The following is an 18,726-nucleotide window of genomic DNA, read 5'->3' as shown; positions in this document are numbered from 1 at the left end:
TTTCTTGGTTGCTTATTTAGGTGGGGGGGGGACCCAGCCCATTGTGGGCAATATCATCCCTAGGCTGGGGGTCCTGGGTTGTATAAGAAAGCAGACTGTGCAAGTTATGGGGAGCAAGACAGTGAGCAGCACCCCTCCATGGCTTCTGCATCAGGTCCTGCTTCCAGGTTCCTGCCCTAATTTCCTGTCCTGACTTCTCCCCATTATGTACCGCGAGCTGAAATAACTCCTTTCCTTCCCAAGTTGCTTTTGGTCATGGAATTATCACGGCAACAGAAAGCAAGCTAGAAGAGTCATCATAATTGTGATCAAATGGGAAGTGTACCTAAGCCTTCTCTTCCTACCAGTGCCTGCTTTGTCGCTCTGCGTTGGCTATTTTTATGTCAGCTTGACACAAGCTAAGTCATGTGAGAGGAGGGAATCTCACCTTTATATCTTTATATCATTATATCCCCATAAGATCTGGCTGTAAGACAGCCTATAGAGCATTTTCTTAACTAGTTATTGTTGGGGGAGGGTCCAGCCCCTCTCGGGTGGTGCATCCCTGGGCTGGTGGTCCTGGGTTCTGTAAGAAAGCAGCCTGAGCAAGCCAGTACACAGCACTCCTCCATGGCCTCTGCATCAGCTCCTGCCTCTAGGTTTGCACCAGTTTAAATTCCTACCTTGGCTTCCCTCAACAGACTGTGACTCGAGATATGTAAGGGAAAGGCTGTCCAGTGACCAGCCCAACTTGGGATCCATCTCAAGGGAGGCTCCAAGGCCTGACACTATTACTGATGCTCTGATGTGCTTACAGACAGGAGCCTAGCTAGCATGGCTGTCCTCTAAGAGGCCCAATAAGCAGCTGACTGAGACAGACACAGATACTTATACCCAACAATTGGACTGAAGTAGGGGACCCCTGTGGTTGAATTATGAAAAGGCTAGTAGAAGCTGAGGAGGAGTGTGACCCCCATATGAAGACCAGCAGTCTCAACTAACTTGGACCCCTGGAATTTCTCAGACACTGAGCTACCAACCAGGCAGCATACACTACTGGTACGAGTCCCCCTACACATATACACCTGAGGACTGCCAGGTCTGGCCTCAGTGGGAGAAGACACGCCTAACCCTGGAGAACTTGAAGCCCTAGGGAGTGGGGAGGCCTAGTGAGAGGGCATCATCTTGGAGACAGGGGAGGAAGAATGGAATGAAGAACTGGGGGCGGGGGGAGGCAACAACTGGACTGTAAAAAAATAAAAGTAATAAGAAAAATATGTAAGTCAAATAAACCCTTTCTTCCCCAGGTTGCATTTGGTTATAATGTTTCATCACATAGATAGTAACTCTGACTGCGACGTTGTCTGTCTCCAACACAACACTCAGATTTTTTTCATGAAGTCATCTCCCCACTTGAAACTCAGCCCTCAAGCAGAGGTGACCACTGCCTTCTATACAATACTGCATTCTCTCTCTCTCTCTCTCTCTCTCTCTCTGCTTTGTATTGGCCAGTGTCCCTCTCACCTCCATTTGGAAGGGCATGGTTCACTCAATTCTTTTCTGCTTGACAACACTAAACTGTTTTCTCTTAGAAAGCTCTCATGGTACTGAACCAATGTCCTGGGTGCCCCCTTTCCTCTTGAGCAATGTCATCTCAGCACCTGATCCATGAGATAAGGAAGAACAAAATTCCATGGGTGTCTGTTTGGGTGTGGAAGATGGGCTTGGAAATGCTTCTGAGTGTGCCTGACTTGGTGTGCTGAACCTCTGGGCTGCTGAGTTGCTGGGCGTGAGGCAACAGGCTGACTTCCGGTAGAAACTTCAGGGGTTTGTGTCGGCCTTGAGAAACCTATGCTGATCTCCCCTGGATCAGGAAATGGTATTTCTTTATTCAGAAAACCGAACAAGCGAGGGAAAGGCCTGTGAGAAAAGTTTTGACAGGGAAATGTGAAGAATTTTGACCAGGGAATATATGATCTGGCAGAACAGAGCCAGTTTCACTGAGTGAAATAAATTGAAGTCACAATTTCTAAATCTAGAAAACAGTTTCCCATTCTACAATAGATCGAAGGCTTTTTTTCTCTCTCTCTCTCTCTAAATCACAAAGGATTTTACACAGAGAACTTCAACATGTTATTTCTATACATCTCAAATAAGAGCCTGGTTGTTTCCCCACGTTTCCAAACTAGTGACACAATAGAGTTCTACTAAGACGCTCTCTCTTCTGTCTGTGTCCTACGCACTGCCCACTCTGGGGAATTTCCTTTATTAAACTCAAGTGTTCCTCACAACCTGCTTCCTCTAAGACTCAGCTATGAGTGACTGTACCTGGGCAGCTACTGCAGTCATTACACACCGATCAAAGCAGGAGGTATCTGGGGAAGGGTAAAGGCAATGATAGAGAGATGGCGAAGCACAAGGGGCCCAACATGCCTCGCTCTTGCTTTGACAACACTGTTTGCCCAATCATTTAACACTCAGCCAAAGTACTTACTACATCTGGAAGGTGGAATACGTGCACGAGGGCCCCATGAGGGCGCAGCCCATCTTACGATCTCTCTGTAGGAAAAAGAAAAAGAAAGAAAAGAAAAACACTAAAGCCTAAGACAAATCCAATTAACCAAAGAAAAGAGGAGGGCGGGAGCACTATGAGAAATGCGTTCCCAAGAGTCTGTGCGCAGAGCGGGGAGGAGCTACTCAAAGGATGGAGCAAGTGGGAGGAGCAAGATTCTTGCTTACTTCTTCCTCCCCGTTGCTAACTCAGACCCTAAATAGGGTTTTAAGGAGCTCAGGAGAATTAAAAACTCTCTAAAGCCGTGTAGACGTAAAAGATACCCCTTACTCTGGGCATCTTGTAAAAGGGCTTCCAGAGATTACAGATTGTGAGACTATAATACTAGAAGTTTCACATCGACCTCATGGGTCATATTATGGATGTCAGGATGTGTATACCATATCCACCATAGTGAGTCTCAGTCTTGGGGGGCTGGGCAGATTCTAGCATAGGGATATTGAAGTCCAAGGGAGAAGAAATGGTTTGGATGCTTTTAATGACAAGTATTTCATCTTTTGAGGCTTGGCTGTTCATTGGTCCATTAACTGATAGGGTTGGGCTTTTTTTAATTTGTTATTTAGTATTTTTAGTTCTTTTTATATGGTAGCTATTACTTCTCTGTCAAATGGGTAGCAACGATTTTTCTCTTATTCTGAAGATTGCTTCTTCACCCAGTTAACTGTTCCCTTTACTGTACAAATGCTTTTAATTTTGTGGGTTTCCATTTGTTGCTAGTCTTAATTCTTGAATCAGAACCCTATTCAGTTCCGTTTACCTTCAAGTGTTTTCTCTGTTTTTCCCAGGAACAGTTTAAGAGTTTCTAGCTTTTCATACAGGTCTTAGGTCTATTTGGAGTTGGGTTTTGGGCCAGGTGAGAGATAGGGATCTAGTCTCGTCTACCCATATGTGGAAGCCCAGTTTCTCCAGCACCATCTGTTGAAGAGGCTGCCTTCAGTCTTTTCTCCAGTGTGTATTTTTCACACCTTTGTCTGAAGTCAGGGAATTATAGCTGTGTGGTTTGATATCTGGATCTTTTGTGTCATTTCATTGATCCCTGTATCTGTGTTTGTTCATATGGCTCTGTAGGATAACTTAAGTTGGATATGGTGAGACCTCCAGCATTATATTTTTTTTTTTGTCATTTTGCTTATCTGGGGTCTTTGTGCTTCAACAATAAACAAGGTATGTGTGTATGTGTGTGTGTGTGTGTGTGTGTGTGGTGTTGGTGTTGTTGTTGTTGATGATGATGTCGCTTTTTCTATTTCTTTGAGGAATGACATTGTCATTTTAGTGTGGTTTGCATTGAATCGGTAAACTGTTGTTAAAAGAGACATTTTTACAAAATTAATTCTTCCAATCCAATTCAGTTTTCTGGTGTCCTTTTCAAATTCCTTCTTCAGTGCTTCAGGTTTTACATGGTAGGAGCTTTTCACTTATTTCGGTTTATGTCAAGGTTTATGTTCCAGGCAATTGTGAGTGGATTGTTTTCCTGATTTCTTGTATGCCTGTCTACTCCTAGCATATAAGAAGACCACTGGATTTTGTGCTAATTTTGTATCAAGACACTTTTTTTAAAAGATTTATTTATTTATTTATTTTATGTATACGAGTACACTGTAGCTATCTTCAGAACATCAGATCCCATTACAGATGGTTGTGAGCCACCGTGGGGTTGCTGGGAACTGAGCTCAAGAACTCTGGAAGAGGTGCTCTTAACTGCTGAGCCATCTCTCCGGTCCCACATCAGGATATTTTACTGACAGTGTTCAGCAGCTCCGAGAGTTTTCTGGTAGAGTGTTTTGGAGCTCTCACATACAGGATCCTCCCATTTATAGATAGAATACATTGACTTCTTCCTTTCCTCTCTCTCTCTCTCTCTCTCTCTCTCTCTCTCTCTCTCTCATCTTATTGCTGTATTGAAGACTTTCAACATTTTATCAGCAAATCAGCAAGAGTGAGAGATGTAGACACCTTTGTCTCTTGTTTCTCATCTTTGTAGAAATGTTTTGAGTTTTCTTCATTTACTGTGATATCAGCCATAGGCTTGTCATATGTATCATTGGTTATATTGAGATATATAACTTCTACTCCTAATATCTTCAGGGCCTTTATCATGAAGGGATGTTGGATTTTGTCAAATGCATATATTGAGATGGTAATGTGATTTCTGTCTTTGAGTCCATTTATGTGATCTATTATTTATTGATTTTTAATTATTTATTATTAAACTATTCATGAACTCACAGAGGTCATGATTCCTTTGGAGGTCCCAAATCAGAGAACCTGGATATCAGATATTTACATTATTATTCCTTACAGTAGCAAAATGCTACAGTTATGAAGTAGAAATGAAATAATTTTATGGTTGAGGTCACCACAACATGAGAAACTATTAAAGGGTCTAAGTATTAGGAAGATTGAGAACTTCTGATCTAGAATGAAGCTAGGTTGATTACTGTGAATAGCTCTTTGTGTGTGTGTGTCAATGTGTGTGTGTTTGTGTGTGTGTGTTTGATCTTTCTGATCTTTAAATGTAAGCACTCACAGTTATGAATTTCCCTCTCAGAAATGTGTTCATTGTTTCCCCCCAGATTCTTGTTATGTTGTGTTTTAATTTTCACTTGATTTTAGGAGTTTTAAAAAATTCCTCCTTAATGTCTTCAATAATTCATTGCATAATAGTATATTGTTCAACCTCCAGGGCTCTGCCTATTCTCTGCAGTTTCTTTTGCTGTAGGCTTCTAGTTTATTCCATTTGCGTTCAAATAAAATGCAAGAAGTTATGTCAAATTTCTTTTACTTGTTGAGACTTGCTTTGTGTCCTAATGTATTGTCTGTTTTAGAAATTTTTCCACGGGCTTGGAGAGGTATACATTTCGCAGTGTGAGTCAGATGGGATGCTTTCTGTAGGTCCCGTAGGTTCATTTAATTTATTAAATCATGCGATGGTAGTGTTTTCCTGCCCTATCCCCGCTTTGGTCAGGATGATCTGTCTTTTGGTAAGAGTAGGATTTTGAAGTCATATACAATGATAAAAAATTTTTAGACATGTATTCAAAATAATAAGTCTTTAAAAAGACAAAATTTAAAAAGATTTTAAAGTTAACTTAAAGTAAAAATTCCCCCTATATCAAAGCATATACATACTATGTTCCAGGACACACACACACACACACACACACACACACACACACACACACACACGTCTCTTGGGATGTGTGCTATAAAGGGTACCTTCAGATCATACAGCAACATGACTGCAGCTGGTGCAGACTATGCATTGTGTAAACATACCCACATTTCTCACTGTAACCATCCCAGATGAAGAATGTGTGACCTACACACTACAAAAGCTACTTACTGGGCTGGAGAGATGGCTCAGCAGTTCAGAGCACTGACTGCTCTTCCAGAGGTCCTGAGTTCAATTCCCAGCAACCACATGGTGGCTCAGAACCATCCTTAATAAGATCTGATGCCCTCTTCTGGTGTCTAAAGACAGCTACAGTGTACTTACATATAGTAAATAAATAAAGCAAACAAAACAAAACAAAGTAAAACAAACAAACAAAAAAAGCTACTTACTGTAATCTCCCTGAGTAGGTCAAGGCCTTCACAGGTACTGCTCCGGCAGTCACCTGACTTATGAATCAGACCGTCGGAGTAGATGAAAGTCGCGTTCACAGTCACATTTAGGTCTGTTACCCAGAAATTAGGAAAAACAGGAAACCAGTGTTATCCTTCCACAATTTGCCCATCTCTGAGACAGCCCTTGCTGATGGATTTCAAGGGGCTGGGGAAAGGTATCTGTGATGGCAAGTCTAGACTTGCAAGGAACCTAATCCAAGCATCTGGGCACATCTGTGAGAGATTTCTCTTGGTTTGATTACTTTAAGTGGGACACACACCCCTATCCAGATAATGTGAGATCAGAAGACCTACTCTAAGTCTGGGCCACTCCTGGAGGCAGGAAGGACAGAGAAACAGGGGTGTGCCTTTTTGTCTGCTTGTCCTCGCTCTCACTGGCAAGCTCATCTACCCTGAGCTATTCTTACACTGGTGTTTGAACCCATTTCGTGAGGATTCAAAGTGTAAACTGAAAACTAGCAGCCCTGTAGGATCTCTCTGGAACTCCAACACCAGATGGGGACTCTTGAGGCCCCCAGTCTTGTGAGCTGTCAGGAGAGGGCCTTTGTTGGGAGTACTCAGCCCACAGCCTGTGAGCCACTCCAATGAAAGCTTTATTAATATATAGTCATATGTTCATTCTTTCAGTTCTGTTCCTTAAAGAACCCTGATGAAGACAATATTCAAGTTCAGGTCTGAGACTATTCTGAGTCCCTTCTTTCTCTCTCTTCTCTCTCTTCCCTCTCTCCCACCTTCCCTGCCTTTATCTTTCTCTTATATTATAGAAATAATTCACCCATGATAGAACCCATCCATTGTGAACATATGGAATGGAAGTGTAATTTGATCATTTCAGCACATGTGTAGATTCAAGTATTCATCATCACGGTCCAGCCTAAGAGTAGTTTTCATTATGTCCACAGCTCTCCTCATCTTCTCTTTCTATAACCCCACATTCAGCATGTGTCCAGTATGGACTGGAAAGCACTGGGAAAGTAGATAGGGACGGCATCTTGTTCTTTTGTGTTCCCAAGTTGCTGCTATTACGTGTGAGGTGCAGTTCGCTTTGGTCTCTGATTATCATCCATCCATCAGTCCACACACAGTTACTCTGTTCCTCTTATGCTCCTTACACTTTCCTATGTGCTCGCAATGCAGCATTGAGTAAGATCACTCCCTGGCTGCCTGAGGTCCACATATTCTCTGGAGATCACACAGAATGGTGCTATTGCTGGTAGCATGGAGACGGGAGCCCCTTTCGGGTGCCAGGACTTGAGAGATGTAAGAATGTGAGCCACACACATGTACAGTTTCTGGGTGGGGTTGGAGGTGGGAAATGAAGAACAAAGGTCAGATACGATTGATGTTGGCTTGTCTCAGAATCTTCAAGGATGGCCATGCACTTGCTGCTTAGTGATTGAGGGGTAGAATAGACCTGGGGTGGTATTGGAAGAAGGTCATATCAGGCACGTATGTGCATGTCTTAGTAGAATGGGATCGTTCTGGAGCATTTAAAATATATAGAAATATTATCATGTCTCACTTTCACTTTAAAAGGACTTCTCGAGATTCTGATGGGAGAATAGATCGTGGAGACCAAGAAGGAGAAAGAAGCAGGGAGACCAGTTAGGGGCTCTTGATAACTTAGGCTAGCTTGAAATAAGCAAGTGGCAATGAATTGGGGGAATTACATGGTTGCATTTTGAAATTTGAAGGTAGGGTCAGTAAGAAAGTGCTGATGGATGCAACTTGAGGAAAAGAGGGTGTGAGTGTCTTCAGTATTCCTTGTCCTGAGAACGTGGCTAATGGGGAATGTTACTCTAAATCAAGGACTGAATAAGAGGGGAAAATTTGCAAGTATAGAGTCGTGACTACGGGGTTGAGAGCTTTGGGAGAAGCCAGGTGAACTCGTTGGGTGTGAGGTGCCTATTAGATTTCTGAATGGATGTGACAAGCAATTAAATATACCGATCAGGAGAAGTTGCCATGCAGTTGCACTTAGTGATTTTAAAATGTCAAGAAAACACAGCCTGACCCCAAAATCAGCATTGTGAGCATCTTCCCACTGTCTCGGGTGTAATGAAGAATGGGCTTTGACCCTGAAACCACAAGAAAACACGGGATGCTCTGGAACTGGAGTTTCCGAGAGTTGTAAGCTGCAGTGTTGGGAACTGAACCCAGATCCCCTGAGAACAGCTGGTGCTCTTAACAGCTGGCCCGTCTCACTGGCCCAGAACACCACTCTTTATAGTCTGCATTTTCCAAAGCCAAATGGCCTGTGTTTATCCCTGCTTGGGGTGTTTAGATAACAAAGAGTTTAGGTGAAGGCAGAGGCATGATGGTAAAATCCCTGAGTGTTGCTAGGTGCCACGTCTTAAAGATAATAAAGAGCTGGCAGAACCATTTGTGCAGCTCTGTCCTTTAAATGATGGTCCTCTCCCAGTGACAGGTAAGCTCAGGACAAATGTCTGATACCAAAGAGGAAATGGCCTTCTGGACACCAGGAAGCCTCAGACATTGGTGTGGCATTGTGAATGACACTCTGTGTTCTTACACAACCCATTCGAAGCTCTCTGACTTCTGTTTCCTTACACGTAAAAGTGAGGTTTGCCTGACATGCCACATTTGAATAATATCTTTAAAAGAGTAAAGTCTACTCAAAACAGAAGAAAAAATTGGAACATTCAAAAGCTTGTTTTCCTAGAAGTTGAGACCTTATCATTCTGAGCATAGAAACAACTTTGCCCTTCTCTAGTTGCTGCAGAGATGTGCCTACCACATCTAGGACAGTACATCCTTCAGTTCTGGCACATCTAGTATAGTACATCCTTAAGTTCTGGTTACTGTTTAACCCAAACACATTTACACTGATACTTTGTTCACTAGGAGAACCAGCTGAGAGATGTAATTGTTGGGTAGAACAAGCTGAACTAGAGGCCAATGATTAGACCAACCAGAGGAAACCAGAGGGGAGGAGGGCATGTGGTGAGTTAAACAGTTAAAAGGCAAGTATAGCCATAAACCGGCATACTCCTCAACATTTTGTTTACATTGTATATGTTTATTTGTGCACGGAGGAACAGAGAACCCATGGGGGCATGCATGTAGAGGTCAGAGGGCAAGTAGTGGACATCATTCCTCGCCTACCAAATGGGTTCCAAGGATTGAACTCATTTCTTTGGACTTGGTGGTAGGTGCCTTAACTGGCTAAGCCATTTTGCCAGTCCCCACTAAACAGTGTGGAACCTTTATCCTACTTAATTTGCATATTCTTAGGAAGAATAGTGCTGGAGAGTTAAGTCACTTATTGCTCTTAGAGAGGACCTGGGATCAGTCCCACTACCCACATGGAAGCTCACAGCCATTTATTTGCAAGTCCAGTTCCAGGGGATTTCATGTCTCCTTTTGATCTCAATGGGCACCAGACATACATGTGGTGCACATACAATACATATAGGCAAAGACTTATAAATATATATATTTTTAAAAGTCTAAAAATAAATGGGAGGACATAGTGTATTTGGAGTCAGGGTTCAGTACAAATGAAGCTGGAGTGGGTATGGGGACCCAGACCCCTGTTTGAGCAAGAGTGGTAGCAAGCAGGCTGCCTGCAGTCTTGTAAGTCAAGGGGAAGAGTTTAACCCCATCTTGAAAAAGGCGGTGGTGACTGTAAACTGGCTCCTCCCTCAGCTGTGTCCCTGACATATCATTTCTACCATTTTCCCACACTAATTTCTACTTATTCTTCAATATCTGTGTAGCTTTACTACACCCAAAAACAAAACAAACAAAACAACAACAAAAAACAAAGAAACCCCCAAAATAAAGAAAACCCAAAGCTTTCCCAACCCTACCCTCATCAGCGTGAGAGCTCAGCAGCTTCCCACCACCATCATCATGTAGGGATGCTGAGCAAAGTAAAAATCTGAGGATCCAGGCAGACCATGAGTGACAAAGCAAAACCCATGTGTAAACCCCCAGAGACCTAAGAAAGGAGAATCATCGTGTATCAGACCCGGAAGCAGATATGGCTTCATCACTGTGGTCCCAGTTCTGTATCCACTTACTGACAGAACGGAGCTGGAGGGCTGGGTCATTCTGCTCCTGACACTGACCTGTGAGTGTTTGCAAGAGTCATTCACTTAATCCTTTCTCTGAATCCTACAAAGGGATATTTATTCTGGAATGAAGCAGCAAGAGGTTAGAGGTAGAGTAATTTGCTTCACTTTCATCCCTGGTAAGGAGTAGAGACAAGATGCACACTGTGGTTCTAGATCAACTTTGGGGCTCTAGAGCAACTTTAGGGCTCTAGAGCAACTTTGGGGCTCTAGATCAACTTTGGGGCTCCAGATCAACTTTGGGGCTCTAGATCAACTTTGGGCTCTAGAGCAACTTTGGGGTTCTAGATCAACTTTGGGGCTCTAGAGCAACTTTGGGGGATCTAGAGCAGCTTTGAGGTTCTAGAGCATCTTTGAGCTCTTACTGACAGTGGTTCTTGAGAAGCAAACTGCTGGGGAGTGTTGAGTCACTTTGGAGGGGGAGGGACAACCCTGTGAGCTCACTGCTGTTTCCGTAATTGTACCAGCCCTTCACTTTTCCCACTCTGTTTCTAATGGAACTTTCTAGAAACTAGAGAATAGAGAGATTGTCGTTGCAGATTGAATACAGAAGCAACCAGAAGACTATGTCCTTCTTATATATTAAGCTGAACATTAAAGACACTCACAGACATTTACATCAATTTCATTCCTTCACCTTCCTCTCTTTTTTTTTCTGGCTTAAAAAATAAAAATTTTCTTTAGTAATGAAATGTACGTTAGCTAGTAAATTGTTTGTCACTTTTTAGTGAGCAAGCGTTTAATTCCCAATCTAATAAACATCAATATGTGCAACCATATAAAACTATTCAGGGCCCTCGATATTTTAAGATCCACTCTTGAGACCCACTGACACAGAACTATTGTACCATGATGTCAATGCATATTTTACGGTTCACTGTTCTAGTAGTTTAATTTGATAGAGGATTATCCTCAGTTTATCTCTCCAGATTTGGGGTGATTTTTTTTTCTTTTAAAGATTTTTTTTTTTTTTTTTTTTTTTTTTGGTCAAACGATGGTATGACTTCAAATTGAAACTTTACAAATAAGCACATTCCTTGCCCTGGCAGTTTTATGTTGTCATGACATAATCCAGAGTCAATGACATAATCCAGAGTCAATGGGGAAGAGGTATTCCCCTCTGAGGTCTGGGGGAAGGGTCTCAATGTATGGGACCACACACAAGGTATGGACTTAGCCATGGAACACATGTCCTCAAGGAACTGAGGGCTTGGGACTGGAGGGATCTCTTTTCAAATTATTTGTACCATTTTCACACATTACTATCTACTTATTCTTCAATATTCATGTAGCTTCACTAAATCTAAAAACAAAACAAACAAAACAAAAAACCCCCAACCAACCAAACCAACAAACAACACACACACATACACAAAGGAAAAAAATTATTCACTAACTTTGGGATGTCACCTACAACCTTTAAATTATCAATATTTTCCAATACTAGCTCTCATATAGTGTTTTAAATTTTTTTCCAAATGTCAAACACTCCAAATATGCTCGACATATTTAGAATACAGTGTCTTTCTCTTCTCTAACCTGCATCTCTTGTGTTCAGTATGTAGGAGCAAAATGGGTTATCAAGTGCCAATTTCTAGGCATGTCTGTTTCTTCTTCCACAGAACGATCCCTTTATGAACCCATCCTTCTGTCTTAGCATTATGACTGATACAAATGAGAGTAGTGAATGAAAACCAACATGTCACTCAATTAGTAACAGAACAGAAGTTCAAGTTCAGGTTGCACGCACTCAGAACCAAGGGGGTAACAATACCTTCTGCTATTTGTTTGATGTGTCAAGCAACATCCTCGCTGAGTAACAGCAACAGTCCCATCAATGCTGTTCCTAACGGGGATTAGAACACCTTTAAAACCTCGTCAAAATGGCGATGGGTTACCCATATGCCTCACTGCCTGAAATGCGTCCATGGGTTTTCTTATTGAATACCTGTTCAACCCACAGCCAGGACGGCCATTTATTCTGGTTTTATTCGTGAGGAGACTGAGCACCAGGAAAGTGAGGTAACTTGCTTCAGGTCATAGCTATGGTAAAAAGTCAGGCAGGACAATGAACCAAATTCCATCAGAACCTGAATCTTTGCTGCTGATAGTGTTCCGTTGCTCTGTCTTAGTGAGAGGTGTAGTTAGTGGTGGGTCACTTGCAGTGGCAATAGGATACACCCATAGGACTCAGGCAGAAGTGGATTTGCATCTCGCTCCAATGGATGTAGGTGGTTTGCATCTGCTGTGACACCATTGTCCACCATGCCAACCCCACAGAGCTGTGGTGACTAAAGAAATGGTGTGATGAGACATTCTCCAGAACTTATCTAGCCATGTGACAAATTCTCAGGAAACAAATGGAGCCTCTATGAGATGGCCACGCTTAACACCCAGGCTAACAGACAGAATCTTAACCCAGGTCGAAGACCCAACTTCTTTACCACGGACCACCCTGTCTCAGCAAACATGTGTGTGCTATATCATGCCCTCAGTAAACATGTGCGTGTTATTACACAGCCTCTCAGTTCTACTTAGGTCTACATCAGACTGGCGCATGTGCGTCTGAATCTAGTCTGGACACAACTGGGAAGATTACATGCATGCACAGAAGTAAATTCTTGCCACAAGATTTTAGACAGAAGATTATTATATGCCACCTTTAAGACCAAAAGTAACCATTAAGATGTATCAAGTACTCAGTGACTCAGTAATTCTATTTGTGATAATGGAGTCTCTGGGAATGGAAAAGAACTATATATAAGAAAAAGGATCGTAGCACTGTAAAAGAAAATAACCACAAGAAATTAAAAACAATTAGATATTTCTCGAGAAGAGAATTTTTAGATAATTGGGGTGGTTTCTAGTCTAAGGGATTCACATGATGACTGAGGTAGCAATGTAGCCCTAAGAAAGTCATTTGTAGGATGATGTGTTGTGACAGAGAAGATGTAAAATCGTCCCTGTGCCATACTAAGCACCAAGGTCTCAAAAACAAGACACCGAGAAAGAGTATTCAGGCAGTGCAAAATTATTGCAGGCACTTGGTTCTTCTTTACGTGTTTTATGTCGAATTATAAAATTGATTTTTTCTTAACGAATTAAAGATAAGGTCAAGAAAGGCAACAATGAATTCGATCATAAATGTATAACCCTGTCTATATCTGACAGCGAGAGCCACAGGAGACAGGAGAGCCTGCACTGCCAGAGGGAAAAAAATCTTTCTATGAATAAGAGGTGTGGAGAAAGGTTCAGTATCTGTATGGCCAGGAGCCTTATGAGATCTCAGATCCAGCCCAAATCTTGCCTCTGAACGGCTACAGAAGGAGGCATGATGTCTACAGCTGGCCAGAAACCCAGATTTAAGTAGGGCATGTCACTGCTGTGAGCACTTTACCTTTTCTTCCAGCAGGGTAGGGTGGACCACAGCTCACTCCAACCCCTCTCCCCGGGAAGGAAAGAGAATGGAATTCTGAGATGAATTTAGAGGAGTTTGGGTGACCGGGCAAAGTCTGCGAGGTCTCTGCCTTGAAGCAAAAGGTCGTACATAGCAAGAAGGAGTCCTTCCCCATAGTCTTACCGGCTTCACGCAGGCGCTTTCGCACTATGTCCAGTCCTTCCTCCACAGCCTCCCTCAGGTTTTGCATAGGTTCGTTGTAGGCTGAGTTGTCCATCATCAGGACGCTGATCTCGTAGCTGCCATTGCGGCAGTTCTGCCTCACCTGAGAGGCCCAGAACATCATCAGCGCGGGCTGGAAGAGCAGTAACCGCACAGCCAAGCCCAGCAGTGACGTCATGACCTGGCTCACCGTAGCACCATGCCCCCCTGGATTGCTCGCTTTTAGAGACACAGGGAGTCCCTCTGGAGAGTCGCTAGCAGAGTCCCTTGGTCTTCTCTTCCCCACGCACCTTTCTGGTCTTGCCACACTGGTCACACGGGCCGTGAAACTCAGCCTGGCTGCCAGTAATTAGCAGGCACATTATGGTAGGAGGTAAAGCAAAGTTCACTTTGTGTGTTTGCACACAGAAAGGTCAGAGCTATAAACGACAGGATTACCAGGGCCTCATCCAATAAAAATACACCCGTTTGTGACACATCACTGGGAAGAGGGAAGAGAAGAAGGGAGCAGTATATTTTACATATCAGGCTTTATGAAATGGAAAATAAAGGTCGAAGGGCTTATGGCCAGCACAGCAGTGACAGCTCATTAGTACTTCAGCTTTAGCTGCACAACAAAACGCAAGCGTCTACTAGGATGAGCTGCGCATCTGTGGTCCAGCCAACCTCCATCTATCAGCTCTTCACTACGGGTTGGATGGTAGCAAGGCTCTGGGGACATAATTACCAACGGTGTGGATGCATGAATGTCCGCTTGAATCACACGTTCATTCTAACGGGATAGACGAACACCAGACGAATGAAGAGCTAAGGTCAACAATGGAGAAAAGAACAGAGTGTGGTGGGCACGCAGGGGAAAGTCAACATGAGTCCAGAAGTCAAGGAAGTTCCCCGAGAGCATAAATGTCCCTAAACTGAGCTCTGGAGGATAAACGGGCGTTGGCTGAGTGGGAAGGAGAACGGCAGTGTTAGGCAAGGGGATGGATTGTGAAAAGACAGAGGTGGGAAGGGTGAGGTATATTTGAGGAAACGAGGGATACAGCTTGGTTGACATGCTGTGGCGTCGGGTGGTAACAGAAGGCATCAGAGGACTAGGCAGAGGTATGACAGGGACTGGGAGTTCGGACTATATTCTAAAAGTCAGAAAGGGCACTTGACATGGTCAATTTTTATTTTTTTCAACTTGTGATCTGAGGATTTAGCTTAGTCCCCCACATAAATCAAATGACTTCTAAACAATGTATGTGTGTCATATCATGGTGCACATGTAGAGAGAGAGAGAGGTCAGAGGGCAGCCTTGAGTGTCAGCATTAATGTTCTACCTTGAGACAGAGTCTCTTATTCACAGCTGTTTGTGGTAAGTCCACGGATCTGGGTGGGATCTCCAAGGAGTCTCGAGTCTCCCCCTGGGGCAGTGCTGGGATTACATTTGTATGCTACTGCATCTGACAGAATGTGGATCCTGGGATCCAGACTCAAGTTCTCACTCTTGCGTGGCAAGCTCTCTATTTACTGAGCCAGTTCCACAGCTGGTCACGTGACTTTTGAAAAGCCCATCACGCTGTCAAGGAAGAAATGTCCCAGAGAGAGGCAAACAAAATCAGAGCCTTTATAAGGATTCCGTTTCTATGGTACTCGTGAGTCAAAGGGGGCCTGGGAAAAGACAGAAGCAGGAGATGGGCTCAAAACGTCTAGAAAGAGAATCAATGGGACCTGGTATTTTATTGAATTTGAGATCCCAGGGAGAGGGAGAACTCAAAGGTATTTGCTGATCGTTAAAATCCTGAAAGTCAGCGGGTTTAAAAGCTAACGACTTCCGGCTTGGGACAGGTGGATTTGATATCTGTCTGTGCAGATGTGAGGAGAGGACCTGTACTTAGTAGGAGGTTTAGAGTACAACAGAGGCATTGGCTGGTGGGTCAGACTTCACTGTTTTCAATGATGACTTCAAAATGTGAAAACTGAACGAGTTAACTGGCATGACACATCTTTCATGGAAGTAATTTAAACTGCATTTTCAACATTCCCAAGCAAAGTATTGGAACCATGGGGGAATCCGGCCAATCTAAGGAGAAGTATGTATGCTACTTTGGTCCCCGCCCCAAAGGAATCTACCATCTACATTTCAACCCCTCCCAAGGTCACTTGAACGGACTTCTTGGGGTGTCTATTTTCTAGCTGGTGGTATCCCCCTTTGCAGGACCCCAAGGGGATGGCCTTTGTCAGAACACAGCTTTTGAACAGACCCTGTGGGTGACTACAGGTAGGAGTTCTGCCTCTTGGCATAGACTTGGTTTCGTCTGGCTCCTTTGCCTCAGCCTGACTAGTACGGGTGTTTAGTAAAAGGAGGACATTTTGTGCTGCTCCTTAAATTGAACAGCAGTGGATAGGGTTACAGAACCAAACTTGGGTCCTCTGTCAGAGCAGTAAGCACTTTTAACTGCTGAGCCACATCTCTTGTGTCCGTACACCCACGACTCTTATCTGTTCATTTGTAGCCAAGAACCTAAAAAACAGGCTGGTCCTAGAAGCCTATTTAGCTGTTGAAATAACTGTCTCTCTTGCCGAGAATGGAGGAAAGAAACAGTGCTAACTAGGAAGTGGTCATCGGGTACGGGATGGGGGGGAGGGAGCGTATTTTATCAGGGTAGGAGCTGCCTCGTTTAAATGTTGGTAGGAAGGAGCTGGTATGAAGCTAGGGGGAGAGGCATAGATGGAGAGAGGTAATTGAGAAACCGTGTTCAGGAAGCTGAAGTAATGGGATTGATTCTCAAGGCAATCGAAGAAAGGCCTGTGTGATGCTTCCTATGTGTGCATACTGCCAGACGTACGGCTGGGAGCCCCAGGATGTCTGCTGAGAGCTGAAGGGGAGTTTGAGCAGCCACAGGCTTAAAGAGAATCGACAACCTTGGAAAGCCCCTGCAATGGGGCTGGGGGGGAAGGGGGGACTACGAGGCCCGCCATAAGGCTGTTTAGCCGTGATCGGTGAGCTTAGTGACTGGGTTTACTGACCCTCGTCACTCATTTTATGATTATTGTCCAGCTGCTTAGAAACAGGCACAGGAAAGTGAGCAGCGACAGGGCCTATCTAGGAGTAGACACTTTCTAGGAAGGTACAATGAAAATTTAGTGGACTTCAAAAATGGGAGATAAAGAAGAAAAAAAAAGAATGTGTAGAGAGTCAGACTGTTACAGCTAAGCTGAATGAAGAGCCAGGGATGGTGTTATACAGTAATCCCAGCACTGAGTAGGCTGAGGTAGGAGGTGTGTTGGTAGCAAGATCAGTTTGAGTTACATTGGGAGACCCTGTCTAAAAGCCAAACCAAAGCAACGGCAACAGCGAGTGATTGAAGGAAGAGGGACATGATACAGAGAGGCGGTGAGGAAAACAGATGGAAAAGAGATGTTGAAGCATATGTGAGCAAGTGAAGCAGAGATGCTGGCAGAGTCCCTGGAGCAGTGGCCTGGATGGCAGTGTTTGAAGCAGGCAAGAAGCTCTGCATTACTGATCGGAATAGCGCACGGTGGCTGACTGAAGAGGCAGAGGGCAATAATCTGAATAAAAGGGCTAAAGGAAGTAGGAGTCTGGTTTGAAGGCAGGATACCCACTTGGCAGGAGCACCAGTGAGATAAACAACAGGCCCTTGCTAGAAAGGAAGGCCACTCCATGCAATAGCAAATGGAATGGACAGTGCAGAAGGCACCATGGTTCCTAGAAAGGGTCGGGCAGTGGTGACCACGTAGCAGAAAACTCTAAGACCAGAAACTGTGTTTCAAGTAAATCTTTTCAAGTGAAAAAGTAGATCAGTATACAAAGGATGGATAGAACGAATGCCATTGAACATGTGTGGGTTGTGAAAGAAAGGCTCGAGTGAGCACATTTCAAGCCCCTTAGATACAGAGCTAAGATACTTCGGCTTTACCTTTGCCCCCTGAACACCACATCCCTAGGACATCATCTCTTTTTTCATGCTAGAGAGCCAAGAGGTGCAAGAAATCATCTCTGAAGAAATAAGGTGTAGCCAGGTGCTTGTCGGCTCTGGCACAGGTATTTCTGAGGACACAGGTAGCTGGATGGGAGGCATGGGATGTTGTTGGAACACGGTCAGAAAGATAATGCCTGGTGAACAATGCCCCTAAACAAAACAAAACCCAGAAGGATTCTTACGTCAAGTGCATTTTGATCCCTGGATTGTTCTTGGATGGCCGTGATTTTGTGCCTCTTGTGTTAAACATTTACAGTGAATTTATAAGACATGTTCATACCTGGTAGATAGCAGAGCACAGCTAGAGAACCCAATCTAATGAAAGGACCTGCTGAGCGCTGACCTTCGTTTGCCCTAAATCTGAATATGGCCTTCTGCCTTGCTTTTGTGTTTTCCAAGATACAATCTATAGTATGTGTGTGTATGTATAGCATGTGCCAGGCAATGGTGTCTAAACTGGTCTGTCCTGAGAAACGTTCTGGGAAGCGGCTGCTCTCTTAGTATGTAGTATGTGCTTACCCGGGTTTATTCAGGTGTTTTACTGGTTATGTTTTTCTGAATTCAAACAATCTTCCTTGGGTCACTGCTTTCTTTGTTACATTCATGTGTAAAAGTACACAGGAACTGAGCTAAGGCTGCCTGCAGCATTAGACTGTAGTCTGCGCCATTCTTTCAGGTCCTCAGATCCCAAGTCTCGTAGACAGATCTGCAGAGGTCCACGGATATCAGAAGAGAAAGAGCAGTGTGGACTAATAACGAGAGACAAAACAAAACCGTAACTCTTGGACTGTCACTCCCAGACGAGATGCCTACATGCTTAAGATGACTGCACGCTTTCTACAGCCT

At 43.7% G+C, this 18,726-nt stretch overlaps 1 protein-coding gene across 2 annotated transcripts in view; it reads right to left on the bottom strand.

Moving 5' to 3' along the window:
- Gucy2c (guanylate cyclase 2C) overlaps positions 1-14,072 on the bottom strand; it is an 80,973-nt gene extending 66,901 nt beyond the window's left edge. For both annotated transcript variants that reach the window (XM_021165238.2, XM_021165239.2), the window contains exons 1-3: positions 13,856-14,072; positions 6,116-6,228; positions 2,474-2,538 (exon numbers count right to left, since the gene is read on the bottom strand). In XM_021165238.2, the coding sequence (XP_021020897.1) occupies positions 2,474-2,538; positions 6,116-6,228; positions 13,856-14,072 (395 nt within the window). The remainder of the gene's footprint in view (positions 1-2,473; positions 2,539-6,115; positions 6,229-13,855) is intronic.
- Positions 14,073-18,726: the final 4,654 nt, after the last annotated feature.

This window comes from Mus caroli, unplaced genomic scaffold (assembly GCF_978045245.1).
Source record: "Mus caroli unplaced genomic scaffold, Mus_caroli_1 scaffold_7, whole genome shotgun sequence".
NCBI lineage: Eukaryota > Metazoa > Chordata > Mammalia > Rodentia > Muridae > Mus > Mus caroli.
This window is presented reverse-complemented; position numbering and strand designations above follow the sequence as displayed.